Source organism: Trematomus bernacchii, unplaced genomic scaffold (assembly GCF_902827165.1).
Source record: "Trematomus bernacchii unplaced genomic scaffold, fTreBer1.1, whole genome shotgun sequence".
Lineage (NCBI taxonomy): Eukaryota > Metazoa > Chordata > Actinopteri > Perciformes > Nototheniidae > Trematomus > Trematomus bernacchii.
Genome location: NW_022987851.1, coordinates 8,918,552 through 8,942,231, shown reverse-complemented (window position 1 = coordinate 8,942,231; position 23,680 = coordinate 8,918,552). Strand labels below are relative to the sequence as shown.

Sequence of the window (23,680 nt, the reverse complement as noted above, 5' to 3'; positions counted from 1 at the left end):
AGAAAAACCCAATTCTTCAACAATACTAAACCAATAGCAACTTATCTACTGTTAAAGCAGATTTTATATATTAGTGTACAATGTTCAATTTTAAACTGAGTAGATAGATATTTCCATAGCATGGAACCACATAAGTAATCAATCAAAAGTGAAGTATAAGTCTCTCTCAGGCTTGCTTAGTAGCTTGGGAGCTTAGAGATTAAATGAAATGTAGGCCTCCAAATACACCAGTGCGTTTCTTAAACAAGGGGTTTTCTACATGTGCACTATTGATGTGGTCTTTTTTCTATCTAGTATCTAAAATACTTGCTTTTCTTTAGGCTGCATAGCTGCTTTAGCTGACAAAAGCTAAATAAAGTCTGACCATCAAGTGGATCTTCTAGCTTTAAAGTGGCTGTGCCATGCTTTAAAATCCCTTTCCGACAGCTTGGTAGAGTCTGGGCCATATATAGTAGGGGTATAAGAGGGAATGTTAACTGAGCATTGTGGCAGTATTGTATTTCAGTGCACGGAAAAAGTTTTCATCCCTGAGGCCATAAATGAGAGGACTCAAACATCTTGAAGCAACAGTAAATGTTATGTAATTAAAGTACCTAATATTGATGAATAACATCAAATTAACCGGGAGGATTGCAGTTTCTATAAACGGGCACCACAGCTGGATGAGACAGAGAAGCAGCTGGAAAGCATGAAGAATGACCGTTATGAGCCCTCTCCATGTTGACTTTTTATCCTCTCCTGATGCAGCTTTGGCCACCTTCACTATACCAATGTAGGATAAAATGATGGTTACAAACATAATTAAGAAGTATAACTGAAATACCACTAATTTAATGTGATCCTGCCATCGGAGAAAGACAAATAATTGCATGGAGCAAATCTTGTCTTGAGTATACATATTAAGGGGGGCAGATGCAAAGAAGACGGAGAGAACCACAATACAGGGAACAGCGCTGAGGCCGTGAATGATGAGAATGCCGTGCACAGCGCTGCTTGTGGAGCACAGCTCTCCGTGTCGCAGGGGCATGCAGATAGCAACATAACGCTCCAGAGTCATTGCTGTCAAAGTAATCGGTGTGACAAAAGAGTACAGAGATAAAAGAATATAGAGAATGATACACAAGCCAATTTTCATTGTGAACTGAAAGTAGCTCAAGTTGAGCAGGACATCAGACATGATTAAAATAAAGCTATCAGAGAATAGTGTTACAGCAAATAAGATGTAGCGCATGGTTGTGTAGAAGAGGTCCTTTGAAAAAAAGGTCAAAATGAGCAACAAGTTGATACAAAGGAAAACCACCACCAAAATCTGCACTATGATGACCCGGTAATCAAACTGACGCTGCCCAAACTTACCACCAGCCAATGAATTGTTATCTGACATATTTTGTATATAAAATGTGTTTTGCACTACCAAAATGAAATGATATACCTTCTCATATAAAAAAAGATAATTAAACCTATAACATTAACTACGTTTAAGCTTCTTCAAGCTTCTTATGAGTCGCAAGATGTAGGTGCAGTCATTTATTAAACCTCCCATACAGTAATGTGACATTGCGGCACAATTACAATTCAACAATATAACATAAAAAAGAATAAACTGTTAAAATGTGCATCATCATAAACACAGGTCAATATGAGAGAAAAGTTAATTTAAAGTGTGATGTGTGATGTGAGTTGACCTGCTTGATCTGGTCAATGGCTTGCAGCAGCTTTGGAAGACAAATGTATTCTAGTGAGCTCTGTGCAGTCTTTTGAGGAAGGGTTTGTTAGACAAGCTTGGCTATTGGTCTTTCAAAAACATGGACTCTGGGGGAAACTATGGTGTTAGTCTCAGGTATTCCCAAACAAATGTCAAGTCATATAATTCCGTAAAACACAAGGCCCAAACCAATGCAGAGTGACTTGTATCTGTAAATCTGCATCTGTGCCTCCACATCAACTTATAATTTGTTTATGGTTTAATATTAGTGAATCTCAATCCTTTTCTGTGTATTCTTTTAAGATTGGCTTTACCTTACTTTGTAACTTAAAATCAACAAAAACAGACACTACGTAACCAGTACTTTATCAAATATGATGCAGAATTGAATGAGGGATTTGTATCTCTTAATTACAATCTGTATATCATTGATTAAATCACATACAATGGCTTAATAACTTTTATAATCCTTAAATGTTCTTGTAAATCGTCAATTTACCATTTATAATTATGTTTTGGGAATCTCAGAATTTGTGTAGATCCTTTTTACTCTTTCGTTTTACTGTGCCATTTTATATCACACAAGTGCAAGGCAAACCCATGCTCTTGAGTAAATAGTGGTAATGCCACATCTATGGATGACAACAGAAGAAGAAGAAGAAAAGAAGCCTTCGCCAGATAAACATTTAGTGCCCCGTCCAAAGCTGCGATCTTTGAAAATAGGATAAATATACAATGAATTATTTCATTGTTCTGTGTTTCATGTTAATCAAAAGAGTGAAATCAACAAGGTTTTTCCATTTTAATGTATGAAGCAGGGGGAAAGCATGTTTTTAAATCAAGAAACTGCTGATTTACTACAGTAATATTCACATAATGTAGAACAATATCTGAAATCATATCAAACTGGACTAATATCTTATAAAAAGTTGTTTCCTTCAAAAGTCTGCATTGATTTGGGGACATTAGGTCACATGACATGAAATCTATTAAAAGTGACCGATCATGCTATTTTTAGGCAATAGCATAGGTCTCAGATATAAATATATAAAAAACATGTCTATGAAGTGTTTTGCTCAAAATACCAAACCGATCACCCATTCTAGCCATGCCTCATATCCCTCTATTTCACTTCCTGTTTCAAAAGTGCTGATTTGGGGTATAAAGCTCTTTTTTTTAATTGCTAATGTGAACATGCACCGACCATATTACGTCCAAAACAGTCGGGCCCTTTTTTCCGATAACAACATTTCTGATAGGGCCGTGGGTGTAAAGCCAGCCTACATTTCCGATATTACATCATATCGTATGCAAATCTGGATCAGCTCCGTTGTAGCCCCGTTTTTAGAGATTTAGGTACGGAGGAAAAGAGAGAGGGTTTTATTTTCTGACGCTGCGTGAGTTCCCCGACACACCGGGGACACATATTTATGTATAAAAGACATCAAAAAGTACATTTTGCATGATAGGTCCCCTTTAAAAAGAAATGAAACATTTTCAATTTAGAATGCTGTGTAAAAAGAAGATAGACTAAAATCCAACCAAAACAGGTGTGTTTTACTGTCGCATCCACTGTAGTAACACAATTCTACATCGATTTGAGGTCATTAGGTCACACAACATGGAAGCTATTGAAAAGGAATTAGACTTTTCAAAACATAAATGTCTGAATTTGAAGAGGATGGACTAAAAATTCAATAAAAACAAATGTGTCCAGTACAGTTATAATATCTGATACGGATTTGGAGTGATTGGGTCACATGACATGGATGGTATTACAAAGATTGAAACATTTCAATAGAGAACTGCTGAATTATATATATTACTTATATATAAAATAGAAAATCCAAAAAAGCCCAAACCTAAAACATGTGTGTCTTATTTGTTGAGTGTAGTAATACACTGTCCTATTGATTTTGAGTCATAAGGTCACAGAACATGGAATCTATAAAAACATATTTGTTTATCATCAAAACCTTGTGGGAGGAAGCAACGCCAGATCCATGGCCAACCTTAGCTTGCTTGCAAAAATACTATCGGAGTGGGTATGTTAGTTGGCTGGCATGCTAAATCCCAGCTAACGTGATCCCTGATACATTACATAACCCTTACTCGTGTTTTAGCCATGGCCATCCCTTTACAGAGCCATATAGTCTTAATGCTGCAATGAATGCTTTCATTATTTGTAATTGTTATTGTTATTGTTTGTAATTGGCTGTTAGACTAAACATATTATTGCTGACTTCCTTTATAGTGTAACTACAGATTGTTTTCTAAATCTGTGTTTTTTGGAAACAAACTGAGTTTAAACAGTGTCATAAACCAAACAATAAAACAAGAGGTTGTATAAAGCTAAAAGTTTGGACATATTAAACCAACCATCTAGACATTAAATGAACAGTCAATGAAGCTGAAGTTTTGTCAAAACTTAGCATACTGCTTGTTTGTTTTGCAATAACATTTTAGACTGATGTCATTGTTTTGTTTGTGCACCTGGTAACTCGCAGTCGCTCACACAGAGGTATCATGAGGGAATACGAGGGTGATGGGCACTCAGCAGACAAGGATTGTTTTTGTCCATGTGGATTTAGACTCCAAAGAAAACAGTGATGCTAATGAGTTGAGCATCAATATTCTCTGATGGCAAATACACTCCTGTGAAAGTTAATTGGTCCATTCATTATTGATACTATCCCTTGTTGATTTGGGGCTCTGAATGAAGATGGCACAGCAGAAGAAAGTGATTAATAGTTGGCAAACTATTGATTTGTCTTGCTGTTTCTGTAATCAACAACAAAACCACTTTTTTTAATGTAAAAGCTATAGAGTCTACAGCACATGTCAACATGACAAGATGATCCCAGTGATGATGCTATTTTTGGGAATGTGGTTAAATTAGTTTTTAGGTATTAAGTTCAAAACAACATAATTGGACAACCAGAAGTTGTTGAACTAATGATGGCGCTACATGATAGTTCAGGTAATAGGATAACATTTGTACAATTCATCCTCTGGGAAACATGAATATCTGTACTAAATGTCCATCCAAATAGTTATATTGTAAGTATGTTTGTATAATAGATATTACAAAAAATTATTCAATGTCAACCTTTTGGTAGAGCCATACAATACACCAGCGGATCACCAATGTCTGTTGGATTTACCCAGAATTGTCAACCTGCTGCTGGCACTCGATAAAAGATCAGGAGGTCACTATGCTATCTAGAATACCTTGTCTAGGGGCCAGGCACCAAAACATGTTTTTATGTAAATCCACCAAATATTCTTTGAGGTGTTTCAGCCTGGACAATAGTTGTGGCAGATCCAACCTTGACATTCCTAGAGCCATGTCACCTCCGAGGTGATTAAACACAAGCATTTGTTCACCAACTGCCAACAACTACATCAACTGCCAGGAGAGAATCTGCAATTAGAAGGAGTCTGAGCCAATATCAAGGCATATGCATTTGGTTAAAGGGGTCCTAAAATATTTACTGGCCTTTTTGCGGGGGGCTTTTTTTATATTTTGTTATAACTTTACTGGGCTAGAGTGCTGACAGTGTATGGCCCATACAGACACTACATTCTGAAAGTGATCATTATGAGATATTACACTGATAGCCTTGGCTTGTTTTTCATCATCAGAAAATGTTTTCCTCCACATAATGATGATCATAATTAGTCAGTTATCTGTATTCCTCTGTGTGATAATAAACTCCAGTGAACTAATTAAAAGTGATGACTAAGGGCATCATTAATTATTTAAAGACTGCTTTGTTGATGGTGTCGGAAAATATTTCCTATTGTATTGTATAATGTTTTAATATATGAACCAAAAGTATTGTTTACACACATATTAACAACTGCACTTTTGGCAAATATAACATGATAATATTGAATAAGTTACACATTGGTATACAGCTATTATAAAATATATAAATGACCCATTAACAGTTAAAAAATATAGTTTAACCCTATATTTCATGCAAACATAACATAACAATCCGTATTCAGAATGAGTAAATTCATGAAGGTGTATTGCTCTAAATAAATAGTAATAATTTAAGGCCTGATTACTCTTACTATTTAATGTGAACTGTTCTCAATCATATCTCACATCGTGCAACAACATATTTGGAATCACGTACTGTTGTTGTATAGAAATGCATAGGTGCAATAAGTATGACATACCACATTGAGTTATATAAAGACACTCAAATAATAAATGAGAGTAAATGTTGAATTATGATTTATTTGCATGTCATCTTCTTTAAACCAACTGTAATTATTTATGTGATGTCATTCTTTGAAAGAGAGACAACCACCCTTAACTAACCTCTTCCATTCATCACAAAAAAAAGTATAACCTAGTGGCAGTTTTGGAACGTACCTTAGTACATTTACTCAAGTATTATACTTATGTACTTTTTTTGACATATTTGTACTTAAAGGTCCCATGTCATGCTTTTCCGGTTATTACCCGTCCCCTTATGTGTTATGTAGCTTTGTATGCATCTAAACGGTCGGCAAAGTCACAAACCCTCAAAGTACACCATGTAGCGAGTAAAACTCTAAAACAGAAAATACCTGTCTATGCTGCCCCAGAACGCCTCGTTGAAGATTTTTCTTGCTAGTGGAGCCTCGCAGTTGGGGGGTGCTGCAGCCCCCTCAGCATCGGAAGACATGTGCTACCAAGCAAGCGTACTCGAAGTGGGCGAGCTGACCAATCAGAGCACACTGGGCTCACAGGGAGGGGGGGCAGGAGCTCCAACAAGCCGTTTAGGACATAGAGTGAATACCAGGTGAATACACATACTATACAGAGAGATGCTGTATGGGAAACCAATGTGAGTTTGGAAAATTGCACAATGTAAATCTATTCTAGATCAGTAGAAATGGCCATGACATGGGACCTTTAACGTCAGTATTTCCATTTCCTGCTCCTTTATACCTCTATTTCACTGGATTAAGACTACATTTATTTAACCCTCCTGTTATCCTTGGGGTCAATTTGACCCCATTCAATGTTTAATGTATCTAAAAAAATGGTTCACATTATTTTTTTTGCTTAGTATTTCATTACTTTTCCTAATTTAGTGAGGACTAATGGGTAAACATAAAATCAACATGAAGATCTTTTTTAAATGTCCTGTACGCACTTTGTACGCATCGGTGTCCCTTGGGGTCAATTTGACCCCAGGTTGTTTTAGTAGTATAAACCATATAAAAATGTCAATATTTTACACTTATTTGTGTTGATTGTAAAACAAAACTACCCTCTGCTTTAGTTATTGGTCCTTTAACAACATCAAAAAGATCTTACTTTAACATTTTATTTCAGTCAGTGAGATTTTATGGAGATTTATATATTTTTCGATAGTCACATAATAGGAATTCTGGAAAGGGGTCTGCAGGGGAGAAGGTTGGGGTAATGTTTAATTAACCCTTAGATGCACGAGTGACTGGACCCTACACTCTTCCATAAGTGGGTCAAAAAGGACCCGTATTCGAATAATATGTGTTTTTCTGCCATTTTTGTCATTTTGGTTAAGAAAAATCACTTTTTTTTACATTTTTTTTACATTACAAACGAAATTCTATAGAAAATGCATGCATTTTTGACCCACTTATGGAAGCTTGGGGTAGTAATCCAAAAACTACAATTTCTTAAAAATGTTATTTAAAATTTGAATGGCATGATATCCAAAACGTGTTTTTTGAGGAATAGCTGGAATATGAAATGATAAAAAAATGTCACTGGGTCAAAAAAGACCCACTTATGCATCTAAGGGTTAAATGGTTATGTAGGCAGTCAACTAAGATACCTAAAACACCAGAGACATACATGTTGGTTACAATTTGGAATATGATCATTGTCTTTTAAACTAATGGGGTCAAATTGACCCCAGAGGATAAAGGTTGTAAAGTAAATCGGAGGGTTAACACAAGAGTTACCAGTGTATTTGTACATACACAAACACCTGATATGCTGTTATATCTCTCACAGGCTCCACCCTCTACTGGACTCTATGGGTACTACCTTATCCCGCGTGCATTCTCCCACTGAGACTTCTATAGACGTAGCCGGCCCAGGGCGGGCCTACCTGAATGCGCGCGCATCACACCGTATAAAAGGAGGCCTCGCCTCCTGACTATCATCCTTTTTCTCTTCAGCAGCGGAAGTGATTCCACGAGCTTCGAGACGATTGAGAAAGAGAGAGTAAAGTGTAGGGCCTACCCGAAATGCCCGAATCTAATTACCCTTCTGCTTCACGTCCTTGGGGCCTGACCACGCGGTGGGTAATATGGGCCCGACGCTGACATGCCCAGACTGCCAGATGATCCCGCGGCTCACACGAGAGCATCGTGGGCAGCACTTCCTGGCGAGGGCTACCCCGCAGGAGGAGTCGGTGGATCTGGAGCTCGACGTCGTGGACGTAGGCGATTCGGGGGGAGCGAGGTGACATCTCCCGGTTCTTCCGATTGGGGGACGAGGAGGACGCCTCGCTGACCGGAGGTCCAACTCTCAGGTCTGCGCGGATCGATTTCCCGGCGGTGATGACTCTGGCGGCGGAGCGTGTAGGCTTACCGCTCCCCCCACCGCTGCCACCGAGGCCTGTAAACCTCCTGAGATTTACGGCCCGGTTCGTCCGGCGCAGCCGACCTTCGTTTCGCCACAGTGGCGTCTCGTCACGTGTGGCCAGGGCTCACGGCCCTATCTAAGAAGGACCGAGAAGATGTCCACGGAGGGGCTCTTTGGGTTGGTCTCCTCGGTCACCCAGCGCTTCAGCCGCCTAGAGGAGGAGAGAGTCCAGCTTAGCCGCATGCTATCGCTGGCTCCTCCTCAGGCCCCGCTACGTGCCCCCCTCGCGCATGCAGGGGAGGGAGCGTAGTGCGACAGTGAAGCGGAGGGAGAGGCGCCGGCACGGGGGTCCCGTAGCTGCGGCGCCCTCCACCTCTACGGCCCACCCCGTGGCACCGGCATACCGGCAATCACGGGGAAGGGCATGCCCGACCGAGGCAGGCTCCGCAACAGCAGAGCACCCGGGTGGGGAGCTCCATCTTCGCGGAGTTAACTGCCTATTTAATGCCCAGATCCCTGTCAAAACTTTTAAAATAAAGATGGTGTTGATCTGTATCCAAGTCTGAGTGTCCTTTGTTTCCACAATACACTTGCACATGTTGATGACTGTACAAATTCCCCACTCGCCGCCCCAGCTATAGCTCCCGTTAGGGAGGAGGCTAGTGGGAGTGCGCAGATGAGAGTGATAAACCGCAGGCAGCACTGTTATAGTGCGGTGCGGGTACAGGGACATTATGGACGTTTTTCTGTTAGAAAACATTCTATGCCTGAAGCTAAGACTCCAAATAATGCTGTTTACTATAGTGATAGGGGCTGCATTATAGCAACGCCCGCACTTGTAAAGAGGCGCGTGGCGGTGCGTTCAGGGGCCTTAGTAAAACACACTACGCCTGTAAAAACTCCGGTTAATGCTGTTTTCCATAGTGAGGAAAATAGCATTATGACGACACGCGGCCCCCAATGCTGGAATCTCAGCCACTTTGGCCTGCAGAGGTGGTTCCCCAGCCTGCGTTTGGAGGCACAAATGACGGCTGGTGACCATCCCTCCCCCCCTCAGTGGGGGCAACCTCCGGTTTTGGGGGTCTCCGGACCACCTCCGGAGGGGGTCTTCACTGGGACGGGTGACCTCCTACATCACAGTGTTCACGGACGCGTCCGGAACAGGATGGGGAGGGACCTGCCTGAAGAGAGCTATAGGTGGGCGCTGGGCTCTGACAGAGTTTCGACACAGCAACCTCCTAGAGCTACGGGCAGTAGTGTTAGTCCTCCGACATTGCATGCCCCTAATTCAGGGGAGACATGTAATGGTCAGGAGCGACAACAGCACCACAGTGGCTTATATCAACAGGCAGGGCGGAGTCCGCTCCGCCTCCTTGTTGACCACAGCGGAGGAGCTGTGGTTATGGGCCTCAGAGGTGGTGTTATCTCTGAGAGCCCTCCATGTCCCGGGACTGGAGAACAGAGGGGCCGATCTCAGGTCGAGGGGCGGCCCCCTGCCAGGCGAGTGCTTCACCCGGAGGTGGTGAAGCAGGTCTGGGCCCAGTTCGGGAGAGCAGAAGTGGACCTGTTCGCCAGCCGACGCAACAGCCACTGTGCCCTGTGGTTCTCCATGGCCCTGAGCGACGACCCGCCCTTGGGGGTGGACGCGTTTGCACACGAGCCATGGCCAAGGAAGCTGCTATACGCCTTTCCACCGCTGCGTCTCATTCTCCCTCTCCTGGGGAGAGTGAGGCGAGAACGTCTGGCAGTCATTCTGGTAGCACCGAATCGCGTCGGGGCTCCGTGGTACTCAGAAATGACACGGATGGAGGTGGGCCAGCCCCTGTTCTGGGGGGCGATGTCTCTAGGGGCAGGTGCAATCGGGGCGTTACCCACTCTGGGCCGTCCTCTTCAGGCTTGGCTCCTGAGAGGGACAGGCTGAGACAGGGTGGATTGTCTGACAGCGTTATTCAGTCTATCCAGGCAGCGAGAGCAGAATCCACCACAGCCTGTTACAGGCCAAAGTGGCTGAGATTCCAGCATTGGTGTGAGGAGCGGGGAATAGAGCCCCTATCTTGTGAGTTGAGCTCTATTTTATCCTTCTTACATTGGCGCGTTTCCACTACACGGCCTCGCTCGGCCCCGCTCGGTATGGCTGGGCCGCGATTGGCCTCGTTAGGACCAGCTCACTTTATGGCGCGTTTCCATTACAGTTTAGGAACTGGGGTAGTATCTATAGTAACGCAGTGTAGGCGGAGCGACGCTGCTTAAAACTGCCGTGACGTCATCTTCAATGCGACACAACAATGGAGGATGTGGAGATGTGAAAGCGATCGTTTGCTTGTTTTTTGCTGTGTGGTTTATTATCACAAGAAATAGACAAGAGTTGTTTCGAAAGAGGCGACGTATAGCAAGACGAGGTATAGAAGAAGCTGACGCGAGAGTTCGGGCAGTCCTCCTACGCCGCAGAGACTACAGGACGACTCGAATCACTACTAACTACAATGCTACTTGGTAAGCTAACGTTCGCTAACTAGCAATGTGTTTAGGCTCACGCTCCCTATACGACCAAAGTATTTCAAGTATTTAATTAATTGTAGCTACCACTTTTACGTATTAAAATACGTATGCTTTTGTTTGTGTATTTCAGAAGTTACCGACCGAGCTACCGAGTGGTGGAATGTGATTGTTCCATCTTTCACACACACTCAGTGGGTGGAGAACTTCAGGATGCCTGAGGAAAACCTACGTCTACCAGGGGTAGCAGTGGCACAAGGTGCAGAGGAGGGCAGGGACATACGAGAGGGTCTGATGCGCTACCTGAATACCTAGAATGGATAATGTAATACCTAAATATTCATTGTATTGTATTGAACATAAATACATCTTTTTTTTTTCACATACATGTGTTTGTCAAATTATTTAAACCAAAAAAATGTTATCAGAATTGACTATTTAGTAAATATTTGAATTTCAAGCACCAGTACTGCCCCCATAATAATAATAATCTAATAAATTAAGCAAATATCAAAGCAAACTATAAACATAAATACAAAAGTGTAAAACACAACAGAACTATATTCATAAATGCAAGTGTAAAAAATTGTTAACATGGATGGAGGCTAAAGTATCCACAGCATAAAATAATATGATTATGATGGTTTGTCTGAAAGACACAGCCTCAAGGTTCAAGGTTTTTTATTTTGTCATACGAACATAGCTAGTGTAGTTATGACAATGAACATCTTAGGTCACAGGCTCCTCCAACAGTGCAACACAATAACCCAGATCAACAGAAATATAGTGCAAGTAAATATTAAGCGCTGTGCACCGCTCTCTTTGTATAGGTGTTTTCTTTTGTTCTCTTCTCTTTGAAATATATAAGCAATGTGTTTGAGTCTAGCACAACGAGGGTATTACAATTGAGTAATTTTTACTACATGTATTTATCATGTATTCTCAATACCATTACAAAATATGTAATGTTATGTTTTAGAGGAGGACCTCAAGCTAGCAAACTCAATTTCAAACAGTATGCAGAGTTGTCCTGCTAAAGAGTTAAAATGTATTATTTAACCAAGTATTTATTCTCTTATTTGCTTTAATTGCAACAGATGATAAAGGTTTCACTGTGATAAGTATTCTCTTAAATCCATAAACCCCTGTACAGTGCTTTGTGGACGATGGTGTTTATGATATTTCTGACTGCAGAGGGACGCCTAGATGATGCCATCTTTCTGTGTGATCGCTGGTGGGTGCAATTATTTATCAACAAGCAATAAGATAAGACATGGCATTGATTCTGCTGGGCCAGTTGCCGTTCCTGCAGGGCCAGATCCTCTCCTCCTCGGTTTGTGCTGTTGATGCAGAGGATGTTGTTCGGAACTGTTCCTCCTCGCTAGTCCCAATGTAATCATCTAGAACAGAAACATGACTTGTAAATTCCACAAACTACTGCAGCACAATACTATAAATAGCAACAACAACTATAGAAAAGACAAACTGAACGTAAACAATGGCACATATGGTGTTAGCAAACAATAGCTCTCGCTAATGCTATCTGCCTAGCTAGCCTTCGGGGCTCCATAAAAGCATGGGTTGTCGAACATAAATGTAAGGATAAAATAGACTTATTTGTTAGAAGTGAGCTTTAGAACAGATAGGGACACAAAGCAGGGACACAAAGCTTTCAAGCTAATAACAGAGCGTTAGCAAAAACGTACCATGCAGACTCCAGTAACGCCGTTGGAGAGTCCAGTGTCTGTGTAGAGACCTCCTGAAAGACTTTGATATTGCGAGTTGTCCCGTCGAGCACCCGCTGGACCTTATCATCTGCAATATAATGGACGTCGTCACTTCCTCGACCGACCATGGTGTGCTTTTCTTTGCCATTGTTGTAGCTCCTCTGTTAACAAAAATGCTGTTTGTAAAAATGGATTATCTCGCGCGCAGATTGTGACGATTCTCTCCGACCAATCAGCAGCCGAGAGCGTTGACGTCACAAACTCAGCCCGGTTGTCTTGGCCCTGGCCCCACGATTTTATGAGGCCAGAAAAACTGTGAATTAGGACCCGCCGGCCGGTACTAGGCCAAGTGGAAACGCAACCACAAACGGGCCGCTGACGTCACAGCCCTCTTAAACCGGGCTGCGCGCTGTAGTGGAAACGCGCTGGTGGACAGAGGGCTGGTGCATTCCACGGTGAAAGTGTATGCAGCAGCCATCTCGTCCTGTCATGAGGGATTTTGGTGGCAGGTCAGCCTTTAATCAACCACTGATGTCACGGTTTTTACAGGGGGTTAGGAGACTGCGCCCTGTAGTGCACGTCTCCACCCCGCAGTGGGACCTGCCCCTAGTGCTCGAGGCTCTGGCCTCGGGACCATTGAGCCTCTGGAGCTCTCCCCTCTGAAAGCATTGTCGTGGAAAACAGCTTTGCTTCTTGCCTTAACGTCAGCCAAAAGAGTGTCCGAGTGAACTGCTCTGTCGGTGCACCCGAGTTGTTTACTAGTTCGGGGTGGCCGGAGCGGCGCGACACTTAGACCGAACCCCTCCTTTGTGCCTAAAGACCTAAGGAGTGCGTTCAGGTCGAGGGCTATTCAGTTAGGGGGTTTTAGTCTCCCCCCCATGGGGGGCCAGGGAGGCTAAACTGCACCTCATCTGCCCGGTGCGTGCGCTAGCATGTTATGTGGAGCGCACGGCTGCCCTTAGACGCACCGAACAGCTGTTCGTGTGCTTCGGGGGCGGGGTGATCAGGAAAGCTCTGTCCAAGAAACGCCTGGCAGGCTGGCTCTGCGAGTGCATTGCACATGCCTACGGACAGGCAGGGAGAGCCTGCCCCACAGGGATTCGTGTGCACTCCACACGGGCTGTAGCTGTGTCAACAGCCTTATTCAACAGTGTGGAGGATTTATGCACAGCGGCGTCTTGGTCGACGCCAGGCCCCTTTATAAGGTTTTATCTCTTGGACATGTCTGGCTCTTTCTCCTCGTCTGTGCTTGCTGGGGCAACACAGGATTTGTAGGGGGGGGGGGTTGTGGGTCAGTTGGCATCTGACCCCCTCCCCGGACGTGATGCGCCTTCACCTTTCCTGGGCCCTCTGAGGGTCCCGGGATAGGCAAGGGGCGCGCTGGCCCGTTATGGGCGGAGGGGCTGCCCCCCTCCTGCCGAGAGGCAGGGGGGGGATAGCCCCCCCACATTTGTAGTCCTCTCACACTCTGCACGGGGTCAGTGCTTGAGTGTGAGGCATGGGCGCTGGCGCTCTCCCTGTTATCCTTAGGGATTCAGGAAGGCAGGTGCGTAGCAAGCCCATACGGGGCCGAGGGGGCTCTCCCCACCCGTCTATGGGCGGGGGGTGGGGGGGTCCCCCGGCACTGTTTTTTGAGCACGCTTTCTGCGAGGTAAGCGCAGCAGGGTGTGCTCTGTCAGCCGCAGCCCAGATTTCTCCTCGGTCACAACCGGGTTAAGGGAGAGTGTGCGGCAGCAGCTGCTGACCAGAAAAGCCGGTCAGGGGCAGTAGGGTGGAATGGTGTTGGACGACATTGCGCGTATACATCAGGGCTCCACCCACTGTACCCATAGAGTCCAGTAGAGGGCGGAGCCTGTGAGAGATATAACGGGGGGGTTACGTATTGTAACCCTAGTTATATAAGCACAGGCGGAGCCCTCTACTCAGGGCACTGTCTGTTCTATTCCGCTCGCTGAAGAGAGGTATAGGATGATAGTCAGGAGGCGAGGCCTCCTTTTATACGGTGTGATGCGCGCGCATTCAGGTAGGCCCGCCCTGGGCCGGCTACGTCTATAGAAGTCTCAGTGGGAGAATGCATGCGGGATAAGGTAGTACCCATAGAGTCCAGTAGAGGGCTCCGCCTGTGCTTATATAACTAGGGTTTGTAGTGATCACTGATTCATACACTGGGGTTACATAATTCAATCCAGGAACTACAGGTTGGGGGTATTGTTTCCGCACGGACAGATATCTTGACGGTACCTCCGGGGTACCTACTGGGGTTGCATTCGAATAGTCCATTTAGCTTAGGAACCTTCCTAACGGAGTGAAATGACCCGGAAGTCCCTCAGTGGCAGCCATGATAAGTGCCGTTCGAATTCTCTAAATTAAAAGGAAAGGAGGTTTCAAACTTCCTTTATAACCTCCTTTAGCCTAGGAACCACTGGACCTCCCTAACCGAAAGGAGAGGAGAAAATGCTGCCCCACAATGCCTTGCGGCCGCAGCATTTGCCGTCACACAACAGTCGGCCGTTCACGGAAACAACCGATTATGAACGAGAAATGATATCATGAAAGTTACGGTGCTTATTAAGCATTTTAAAACGTATGTGGTAAGTTGCCAAAGTGCTTTGTTTTGAACGTTCATCAGTATTATAATCAAAAAGAGAAATATGAACGTTAGTTTTTACTGAAATGATCAAATAAAGTCAACATTTCACAGTCTTTACTGAGCTGTGTGGGGTTTGTTCAACTTTTAAAAGATGTTTGAATGGTGATATACACAGTGATAGATGTTAAGGACTAACGTTTATAATAAATACATTTGTATTGATTTTAAGATCTTTTCATACAATCATATGTATTGGGATCATTTGTATTAATGTGGACCGGAGGGAGAGGGTGACGAGCATAAGTTTCACTTTCCTTTTTTATTTCAATTTCAACTTTGGTCATGAAGAATATGTTTCTCTGTTGTCCCCGTTCATAAAGCATAAAACAACAGCATCAGAGCACGGTGCAGAGTCTCTAGATGAGTTTACAGTAGTCCCTCGTTCTTATTAAACATCCATGTTGTAGTCCGCTGTATAGAAAACTGTAGTTTCCATAGTTTCCCCACAGCAGCAGGCGCACATTTATGACCTCTGCTGGCGCATCATAAACACGTCGGATAGTGAAAGTGCAGTCGGATTCTCTAAAGTGCCGCAGTCTCTTCTCCTAAATCCTTTTGAATTCTCCTATCCACTATCCCTTAACCCCATGACGTTTCACTCCGAGGTCAAGGAATAGACGATAGGGTTAGAATTTAGGAGCTGTTTTTTTGGAGTATTCGAACGCAACCTGTGTGTGTGTCTCTTGCACTTTCTCTTCTCTTCTGCGGCTTCGACCCGACAGCATGTCAGTTTCTGCTCCCCAATAAAGAGAGATTTGCACCTCCGATGCACCGCCTCCGTCTCCCTTCTCTCGGCACTACAGGTTACAATACGTAACCCCCCGATATGGTATAATGCTACTAATAATCTACACATAATCTAGATGTACATTTGGTCCACATTGACAAACCACAATACTAACATACTCTTAAATGTATAAAGACAGGATAAAATAATACTGTGAAAAGATAGATTCTGCTTAACAAGTACTTTTGATACACGAAGTAATTAAAAAAAATACTTGATATTATTCTGAAATTATAATTTAACTTTTGGCACTTTAAGTACATCTTGATGCTAGGCTACTACAATTTGTACTTTAATTTAAGTACACTTTTGAATTCAGGACGTTTCTCTGCAGTGGAGTATTTTAATAGCATAGTATTTGTACTTTTACGTGTAATGTCTGAGTACTTCTTCCAACACTGCCTGTTGGTGATATATTGAAAGATTAAGAGGACATTTGGTGACTGTATTTACAGCTGAGCACAAGTTAATGTTGCCGTTTCACCGCGTGAGGGAAGCAGTGTGCACTGCAGGCTGTGACGTCTCACTGCCGGGGAATCTTTGCTCGGTGACACGAACATTTATTGAAGCGGACCGACATGGCCGCACTGCGGAGGATAACAACCTGCTTCCGTCTACTCAGGTACGATATGTTTTGCAGTTAAATGTACTTGTATAGGTAAAGTTTCTAGATCAATGGCTACACAATGTCCTAAACTACCCGCCTCTTAAAAATAAAATACTGTTGTCGACGATTAAAGTGGGAAAATGTTTTGCCTCTGAATGTGATAGCAACAACAACAACCGGAAGTTGTTATAATACACGTTAAACTTGTTTTTCCTTGCCCAAAACCGCATTATATTACACTCGGTAAAGAAGAGTAAAGGGCTAATTAAAACTAGGTTCAGTATTGATTCCCCAAACGTCTTATTTCATCTTTAGGGGTCCTCATTCTGTTCAGTCCTTTGTATGTAGGCTACTGACAATATAAGATCGTAACTTGACATTGCTTAGCACTTATGTTAAAATCATATATTTAACTGTAGGCCTAACTGGCTGATTTGAGATGAAACTGTTTTATTATTTGTCTAGGAGATCAACTCGTGTCCTCATCAGTAGCGGTAAACCTGCGGGGAAATGGACAAACATTCTGTACACAGGTATATCGTCACTAACTGTGGGCGGTGCGCTGTGTGCTATACCTTTCAAACAGGTGAGTAATCTTACCAGAGATATACGCAACGCATACAAACAACACAGCAGCCATCTACAGTATATAAATAAGTGTACATTTACCTTGTGTGTTACTCTGTGTGTCTCTGTTGCAGGCTGACAACCTCTCTCGTGACTCTCTGGTCAGACGAGCAGCCTCTCTGGTTACAGACAGTTCAAGCACCTTTCTCTCTCAGACCACTTTAGCTCTTATTGATGCCATCACAGAGTACTCTAAAGTAAGTTCTCATCTTTTCTGAGATATTTCTCATATTTACAAGGATTGTGTTCGATCTTCTGGTCTATTGGATACTTTTTCATTATAACATTCCACTAGTCTTTAGTGGCTGGTAGGATAAAAAGGCCTTGATTAACGAGAACCTTTTGAATAACTGTAGTGTTTAATAAGTGCAGAAGAAAATCAGCAACCGGCTGGCCAGACTCAATACAAATATTGACAGTGTTTTCTGTAATAACTTAGATTGCCAGAAGGGTTGACAAAAGTCCACAGTGTTAACAAAATAGTTTACCTAGAGAGGTGCTAGTAAGATAGCCAGATAGCCATAGCTAATGTCAGCTATGCATCTAACAAGTTAGCTAGCCATCTAACAAGCTATTGCCAAATTAGTTGCTCTTATAATTAAAATTATAATAATTATTGACTTGCATCTACCCTTCTAGCAGTGAGTGATTACAAAAACATTGTTGACATGTGCTTTCAATATGCCAGCCAATCTCACAGAGCCAGCAGCTCTGGCGCTCCAAACATCCACCCACATTTCCAATTATGTGTTTTTTTGGGTAAACTAATTAATCTAAGTAATCTGAATGGTTACCTTTTCACGTGAAAAACGTATTAGCAATTTAAAAAAAAAACTAAACAACAATTTATTTGAAAAATAAAGACTTCCTTAGCTAATGACGCCAAGCAAAGTAATAGCACATACGCTCTAAGTGGAAATATGACCACAAGGTTATGAAGCATGGAACTAGCCCTTGTTCAAAGCGACAAAGAGGTGAAGACCCTCTATCCTCATACCTTTAATTGTGTTAAGGGAAACATTTGCCGTTTTTCCATGACCACTTCCATTTGATGTAGTATGTAGAGACAAATCAGTGGCAATGTCGAGAGATCTGTATACAAACTGATTTGTTAAGTACGCTTTCCCCCAAATAGTTTAGTAAAGACATGCAGGCACTTCAGGTTTATTTTAAAGTTCAAGATATCTGTGACTTCTGCTGCCACTCCCAACACAACATAGGTCAATTTCCTTTATTTGTGGCAATCAACCATCAAAATGTATTGTGCTATTTTTATGGATTTAATTAAGTTAGTTTAAATCTACTTGAGTACCTCTGTGCTAGTCTGCCTCCTGAAATTGATTTTAAATGTTAACGGTTTATGTCCTCCCTCTGTTTGCAACAGACTGTGCACACACTCATTTCCCTCCAAAGACGATATTTGGAAGCGCTGGGAAGACTATCTCAAGCAGAAGAGGATAAAATCTGGCAGGTGATCATTGCCCAGCGTTCTGAGGTGAGTTTTTGTTGTCTCCTTGGGTGAAAGGTACTTGAAAACAAAACTGAGCATAGCATTCAGTTTTTCTGTCGATTGCTGCCCCATAAATATGACGGCACACTTACAAACCGTATTAAAACAAACATTTGCAGATCTGTTGAAGACAACCTTATAACTCTCTCTGTTCTGACAGGTTGACAACAGACAAGATGAATGCAAACGTTTTGAGTCCACCTGGTTCATCGCAGTCAAGCTGTGTGAAACGGCGGCTGAGGCAGCACGCACATCAGGTGTGTAAAAGACGTGTCTGTGTGTGGTTATGATGCCATGAGAGAGAAAGGTTGTGATGTCATGGTTGAAGTGTTGAGGCAGGTTTTTCTCAGGGTTCTTGTAACTGTGAATACATGCTAAGCTGTGAATCGTCTTTTCAAAGCTTTGTTTCGCTGTGTGCCTGTTCCTTTTCACCTGCTGTCAGTGTTGCACTTTGGACAGTTTATGGATCATTTGCTGTCCCTCAGTAGCGCTTTGTGTGAAACAAAAAGGAAGTGATGGACAGGAGTGTCTTTTTAATGACTACCCATAATGTCTGAACTTAAGCTGGTGTTATATCAACCTTTGAACTTTTTTTATCAACAACTTGACGGTGTCTGTTTGCATCTGTGTGTCCAGGAGCTGAACATGCGTCCATCACGGTGTCGATGAACATTCAGGTGGCCCTGACGCAGGTGGAGGAGGCACAGAAACTGTCAAAGGATGCCGATAAAAAGTTGATCGAGATTAAAGTAATGGAGGTTGAAAGGATGGCGCAATATGCTGCTTCCTTACAGAATGATAGTGATGAGGAAGAGGTGCCTGACGCTTATCTAAGAGAAGATTGAAACAAATACTGGGAGGTATCAGAAAACAGAGGAAAGCATTAAAAAAGTGTGATATGCTTTCAAAGTAAATTTGCTTTTTATCATTCTTATAATGTTTGTCTCTTTTTGAGTCTTTAATGTTTGGCTGTAACTACTCATGTGGATTGTGCACACATGTAAAAGCTTACATCTGTACATAATCTGCAATGTTGAATCACACAAAGGGAGGGAAACGCCTCAGTAATTCAGCAACTCCTTCATAAGTGTTATTTAAGTCATTTAAGACTGTATTTGAAAAATGACTTCTACCTTCTAGGAATATGTTTTCCATCTATTGCTTATTTTATTGTGACTCGATCCCATTTTTGTGTTTTAATTAGTCTAATTCTTTGTAATAAAGACAAGAGACAAGACAAAAACGTGTTATGGTCTTCACTTAATGCACAACATCAGAAAACGATACATAGCATTTCATGTCATGTCACTAGATAAACTTAGATATAATGCAGTGACCAGTGGATTAGATTCAGTGTTGTGTTGCAAGGGCTTGTTACTTGTTTATCCAAATGACCTAAAAACTGTTACCGTAACAGTAACACAAATTAGGGTAAAACTTGCTTCTTATGGTTGCCAGGGGATGAAAGCGGTTTGAAACCAGCATTTGTTCTGATTAAATTGTTGGTGGGATGTTAAATGTGAGGTGTCTAACCCGTCTCCATTAAAATAATTTCCCCTTTTGTCATCTGCGGAACTTTGTAAACCCCATATAATCAAAAGACACCCCGCAGTAGACTTGCTTGTTCTGTGATACTAATAATGTATGAATATTTCGTTCACACACATTGTGATTCTGATTCCCACTTATGTTCCTCTGAGAACATCTTTAAGGTAGTGTTGCTTTACCTGTTGTTTGTATCTCTCTATTTCACTCAACAACTGTTCCTTGTCTGCAAATTACCCATGTCCAGACTGACCTGTAGAGCTTTTAGGTCGTTTCTCAACTCCCCCCCACCTTTCATCACTTCATCTACAGCATCACCTCTTTCCACACTGTCAGAACAGAAAAGAAACGGCTCTTCCTCTGGTCAAAATGTTGAATTGTGATGCTTTTCAAATTGGAAGACAGAAGAATAATTCCACTATTGGACAAATCAACCGCACAGTTTACAAAAGATTACAGATTGAATGTAAAGTGCGGGCAGGTGGCAAATCTGTAAAGGAGTTAAATGTAGACGGAACTATTGCATGTACAGTATATAGGACTTCACAGTATTAAAGCCTTCAAAAATTGAGATGCCCATACACTGTACATTGAAGCACAAAAAAAACTTCCTTTAATTCCAGCAGATGGCGGTCTACATCCATTGTAACAGATTGTTTTATGCCTGCATTGGCAATTTTATTCTGAATGAATGTTTATGCACTTACTGGTGTTACTATTTAACATTTAGCTTTCCCTGATATACCTACATTTGCATGTGGTAGTATTTATGTAAACCATCTATACATTGTATTTCCTTTTTTGTTTATATAGATTTGACGAAATTGTATTTCATGATTGTGATTTGGATTAAACCCCATATTGTTAGAGAACCCTTTATGTGAATAAAGTGCATACCCTGGTGCTTATACCTACATTTACATGAGGCACTTTCACTCTAAACCAGCTTGGTACATACAGTATAGAATAATTGTGCACAACTTTAAACCATTGTGACTCTTAACACTTTACATTCCCAATAATGTGCATGTTTTCACTGTATATGAAAGTGCTACTACTCTTACACCATTAACCTGCAAGTCTATTACCAAATCTACCAAGCCTTATCCTTTAGTAATGTGAATATGCTCTGTAACAGGTACATTGTTTTAATTATTTTCACGTAAGTCTTCCAAAGGTCAGTGCAGAGGGTCATTTCATGCTGTGGCGTCAGCAGTGAGGGGACCTCTCTGCTTTAGATGGTCAAGCCTTGGCAGGGGATGGGACCATGAGAGTGGCTACAGAAAAAGTGGGGGGGGGAGGTTAATGTGTGCAAGGACTGGCCAATGTGACTAGTGAGGAATGTTGTGTTTAACAAAGGCTGTTTTCACAGACTGTAAAATCAAAAGTCCCAGACAGTCTGTGTGGACGTGCACCCACTGGTCACAGGGGAGGTGGTGCCAGTGCTGCCTGGTAGAAAATGTAATATAGCTCACTGAGTAGTAAAGTATTTTTGCAGCATAAAACCTCAATGAGGTGACCATAATTACAAAGGTCACGGACCATAAATGCTCATAAACTATTTAGTGCTACTGAGGGGGATTGAGCATTTCTGCAGCATTTCTGGATAAAAACGTATGCCAGTGGTGTGAAATAACCCTCACTTAAACTATTTCACCCAAATTGGTGATATCATTATCACATTCAATGTTTAGTGGAAGAAAATAAGATGTGATTTTCCCTCATAAATACACAATCCTCCTCTTGCTCTGATTTTACTGTTCCAATGCAAAGTTGCCCAGGAGGGGAGATTGATTGGTGAAAAGGGCAGCACTTTCACCTGGGGATTTATAGCTCTTTGAGGATATAAATAAACCACCGGAGGGTATAAAGGCAGGGGGTATAGTGTGGCAACATATCATGGGTCATGCCTTAATCACAGTGATGCTGAGCTGTAGCTCTGGGAGAGGGACAGGGGTAACATTTTTGCAGGAGATGGTGGTTCCCTGGAGAGTTGACAGCCCATGATGAGGACTCTAATACAGGCTGTGAAGACGTCACAGCTCAACATGAGGGAATCACATCGGACGAGCATTTGTGCTTATCTTCACTGAATACATATAATGTGCAAGTCAAACTGCTGAGGTAGCCTTTTATCAGTTTAGGCTGCAGTGCATGATAATAACACCGTGCTGCACACGGCGCTGGATTCCTGAATGTGTAAAAGCTGTAATTATCTCAAAGGAAAGAACAATGCAAGAGAGCGCTTCATATGTTTTAGGACAGAGTACAGTGTGCACACTTTTTTCAGAAACAGGAATCAGTGCAACGCTGTCATTGCATGTGACTGCTTTGTCCTTCAGTAGCTCATCTCCTCGGGTTTATATTAACTTCTACATTCACTTCCTTGTTTTCCCTAAAGAATGTCTTTATAACATTAGTTACACATTGACCACCAAACACGTGATTCTCATCATCTTGTTGTGGGTGTATTCATTTGACATTAAGCTGACACATTTTTGTAGACTTAGGCATGGTTAATGGTACAAATTGTTAGTATTTCTCTTTTGTGACTACTTATTTTATTCAACGCTCAATTTTTTCAAACAACGAATGTGCTGAATACACTGTGATAAAGATGACAGTCCTAAAATACTCAAATGTCTAGTCTAAATAGTCGTGGTAGCAGAGGAAGCTGTGTTATCCGTATTGACTGATTACATTTGCTATTGGAGAGCCCTTACAGATGTGCGACGTGAAAACAACATTTTTAAGCTTAAACAATACAAAACCTGCATATGAAAACTTTATTGATAAGTAGCCTCGGCCTCATGGTTAGAGACACAACAGGTTCAGTGTCTCTGTGAGGAAAACAATGAAACCTTTACATGTTCAGTCACTGCTGTAAGGAAGATAATCTTACTCAAAAAGTAAAACAGTCATTTAGACAATCATTTCTTTGCAATTTAGTTTGCATGTTTTAACAAGTGTGCTCTTGGAACAAGAGGATCGCCCACAGATACAAACTCAATCACACTTTTATTTCATTATTTTTAAGAGATCACTTATGCTAAGAGATCACTATTTGACAATGCCTAAATATTAAGCAGTCCACTTCTGTTATATCCAGGGTCAGTTTAACCCTCCACTGAGCCCCGATCCTGTTACCCCTTCTATCTATTAATTGTTTAGTAACTTGATTAAGCAGATGTATTTAGGAAAATGCTAAATGTAACATTATAAATGCCTTAAAACTAGGTTTTAACTCATGTTCCATCTACATAAAAGGCTTCAACATTATTTAACAAAGCCAGTGTCAATTTAGGGCCCTTATTATGACAGTTTAAGTTGTTTTTTAGTGTTCAAAACAGTATTACTAAACAAATGTTTCTTTGATCAAATTACCTTAAACTAATTGCCATGTGGTGAACCTGGAGCTTTGGGCCCCCTGAGGTTTTGGGGCC

At 42.0% G+C, this 23,680-nt stretch overlaps 2 protein-coding genes across 2 annotated transcripts; one reads left to right on the top strand and one right to left on the bottom strand.

Annotated features, from left to right (window-relative positions):
* Positions 1 to 472: 472 nt before the first annotated feature.
* LOC117469011 (odorant receptor 131-2-like) lies at positions 473 to 1,384 on the bottom strand. Its single transcript, XM_034113405.1, has one exon. The coding sequence runs from the start codon at positions 1,382 to 1,384 to the stop codon at positions 473 to 475; it is 912 nt and encodes a 303-aa protein (XP_033969296.1).
* Positions 1,385 to 16,403: 15,019 nt separating this feature from the next.
* Positions 16,404 to 19,935, top strand: LOC117468896 (diablo homolog, mitochondrial-like). The gene is made up of 6 exons (XM_034113263.1): positions 16,404 to 16,570; positions 17,021 to 17,141; positions 17,257 to 17,379; positions 18,567 to 18,677; positions 18,853 to 18,949; positions 19,329 to 19,935. The coding sequence occupies exons 1-6, from the start codon at positions 16,527 to 16,529 to the stop codon at positions 19,535 to 19,537; spliced, it is 705 nt and encodes a 234-aa protein (XP_033969154.1). The 5' UTR covers positions 16,404 to 16,526; the 3' UTR covers positions 19,538 to 19,935.
* The last annotated feature ends 3,745 nt before the right edge of the window (positions 19,936 to 23,680 follow it).

Excerpts from the sequence above, each read along its gene's own strand:
- LOC117469011 (XM_034113405.1), bottom strand. The coding sequence starts at position 1,384 with ATGTCAGATAACAATTCATTGGCTGGTGGTAAGTTTGGGCAGCGTCAG.
- LOC117468896 (XM_034113263.1), top strand. The coding sequence starts at position 16,527 with ATGGCCGCACTGCGGAGGATAACAACCTGCTTCCGTCTACTCAG. Across the intron at positions 17,380-18,566 it reads CCATCACAGAGTACTCTAAA|ACTGTGCACACACTCATTTC; the intron begins GTAAGTTCTCAT and ends TGTTTGCAACAG. Across the intron at positions 18,950-19,328 it reads TGAGGCAGCACGCACATCAG|GAGCTGAACATGCGTCCATC; the intron begins GTGTGTAAAAGA and ends CTGTGTGTCCAG.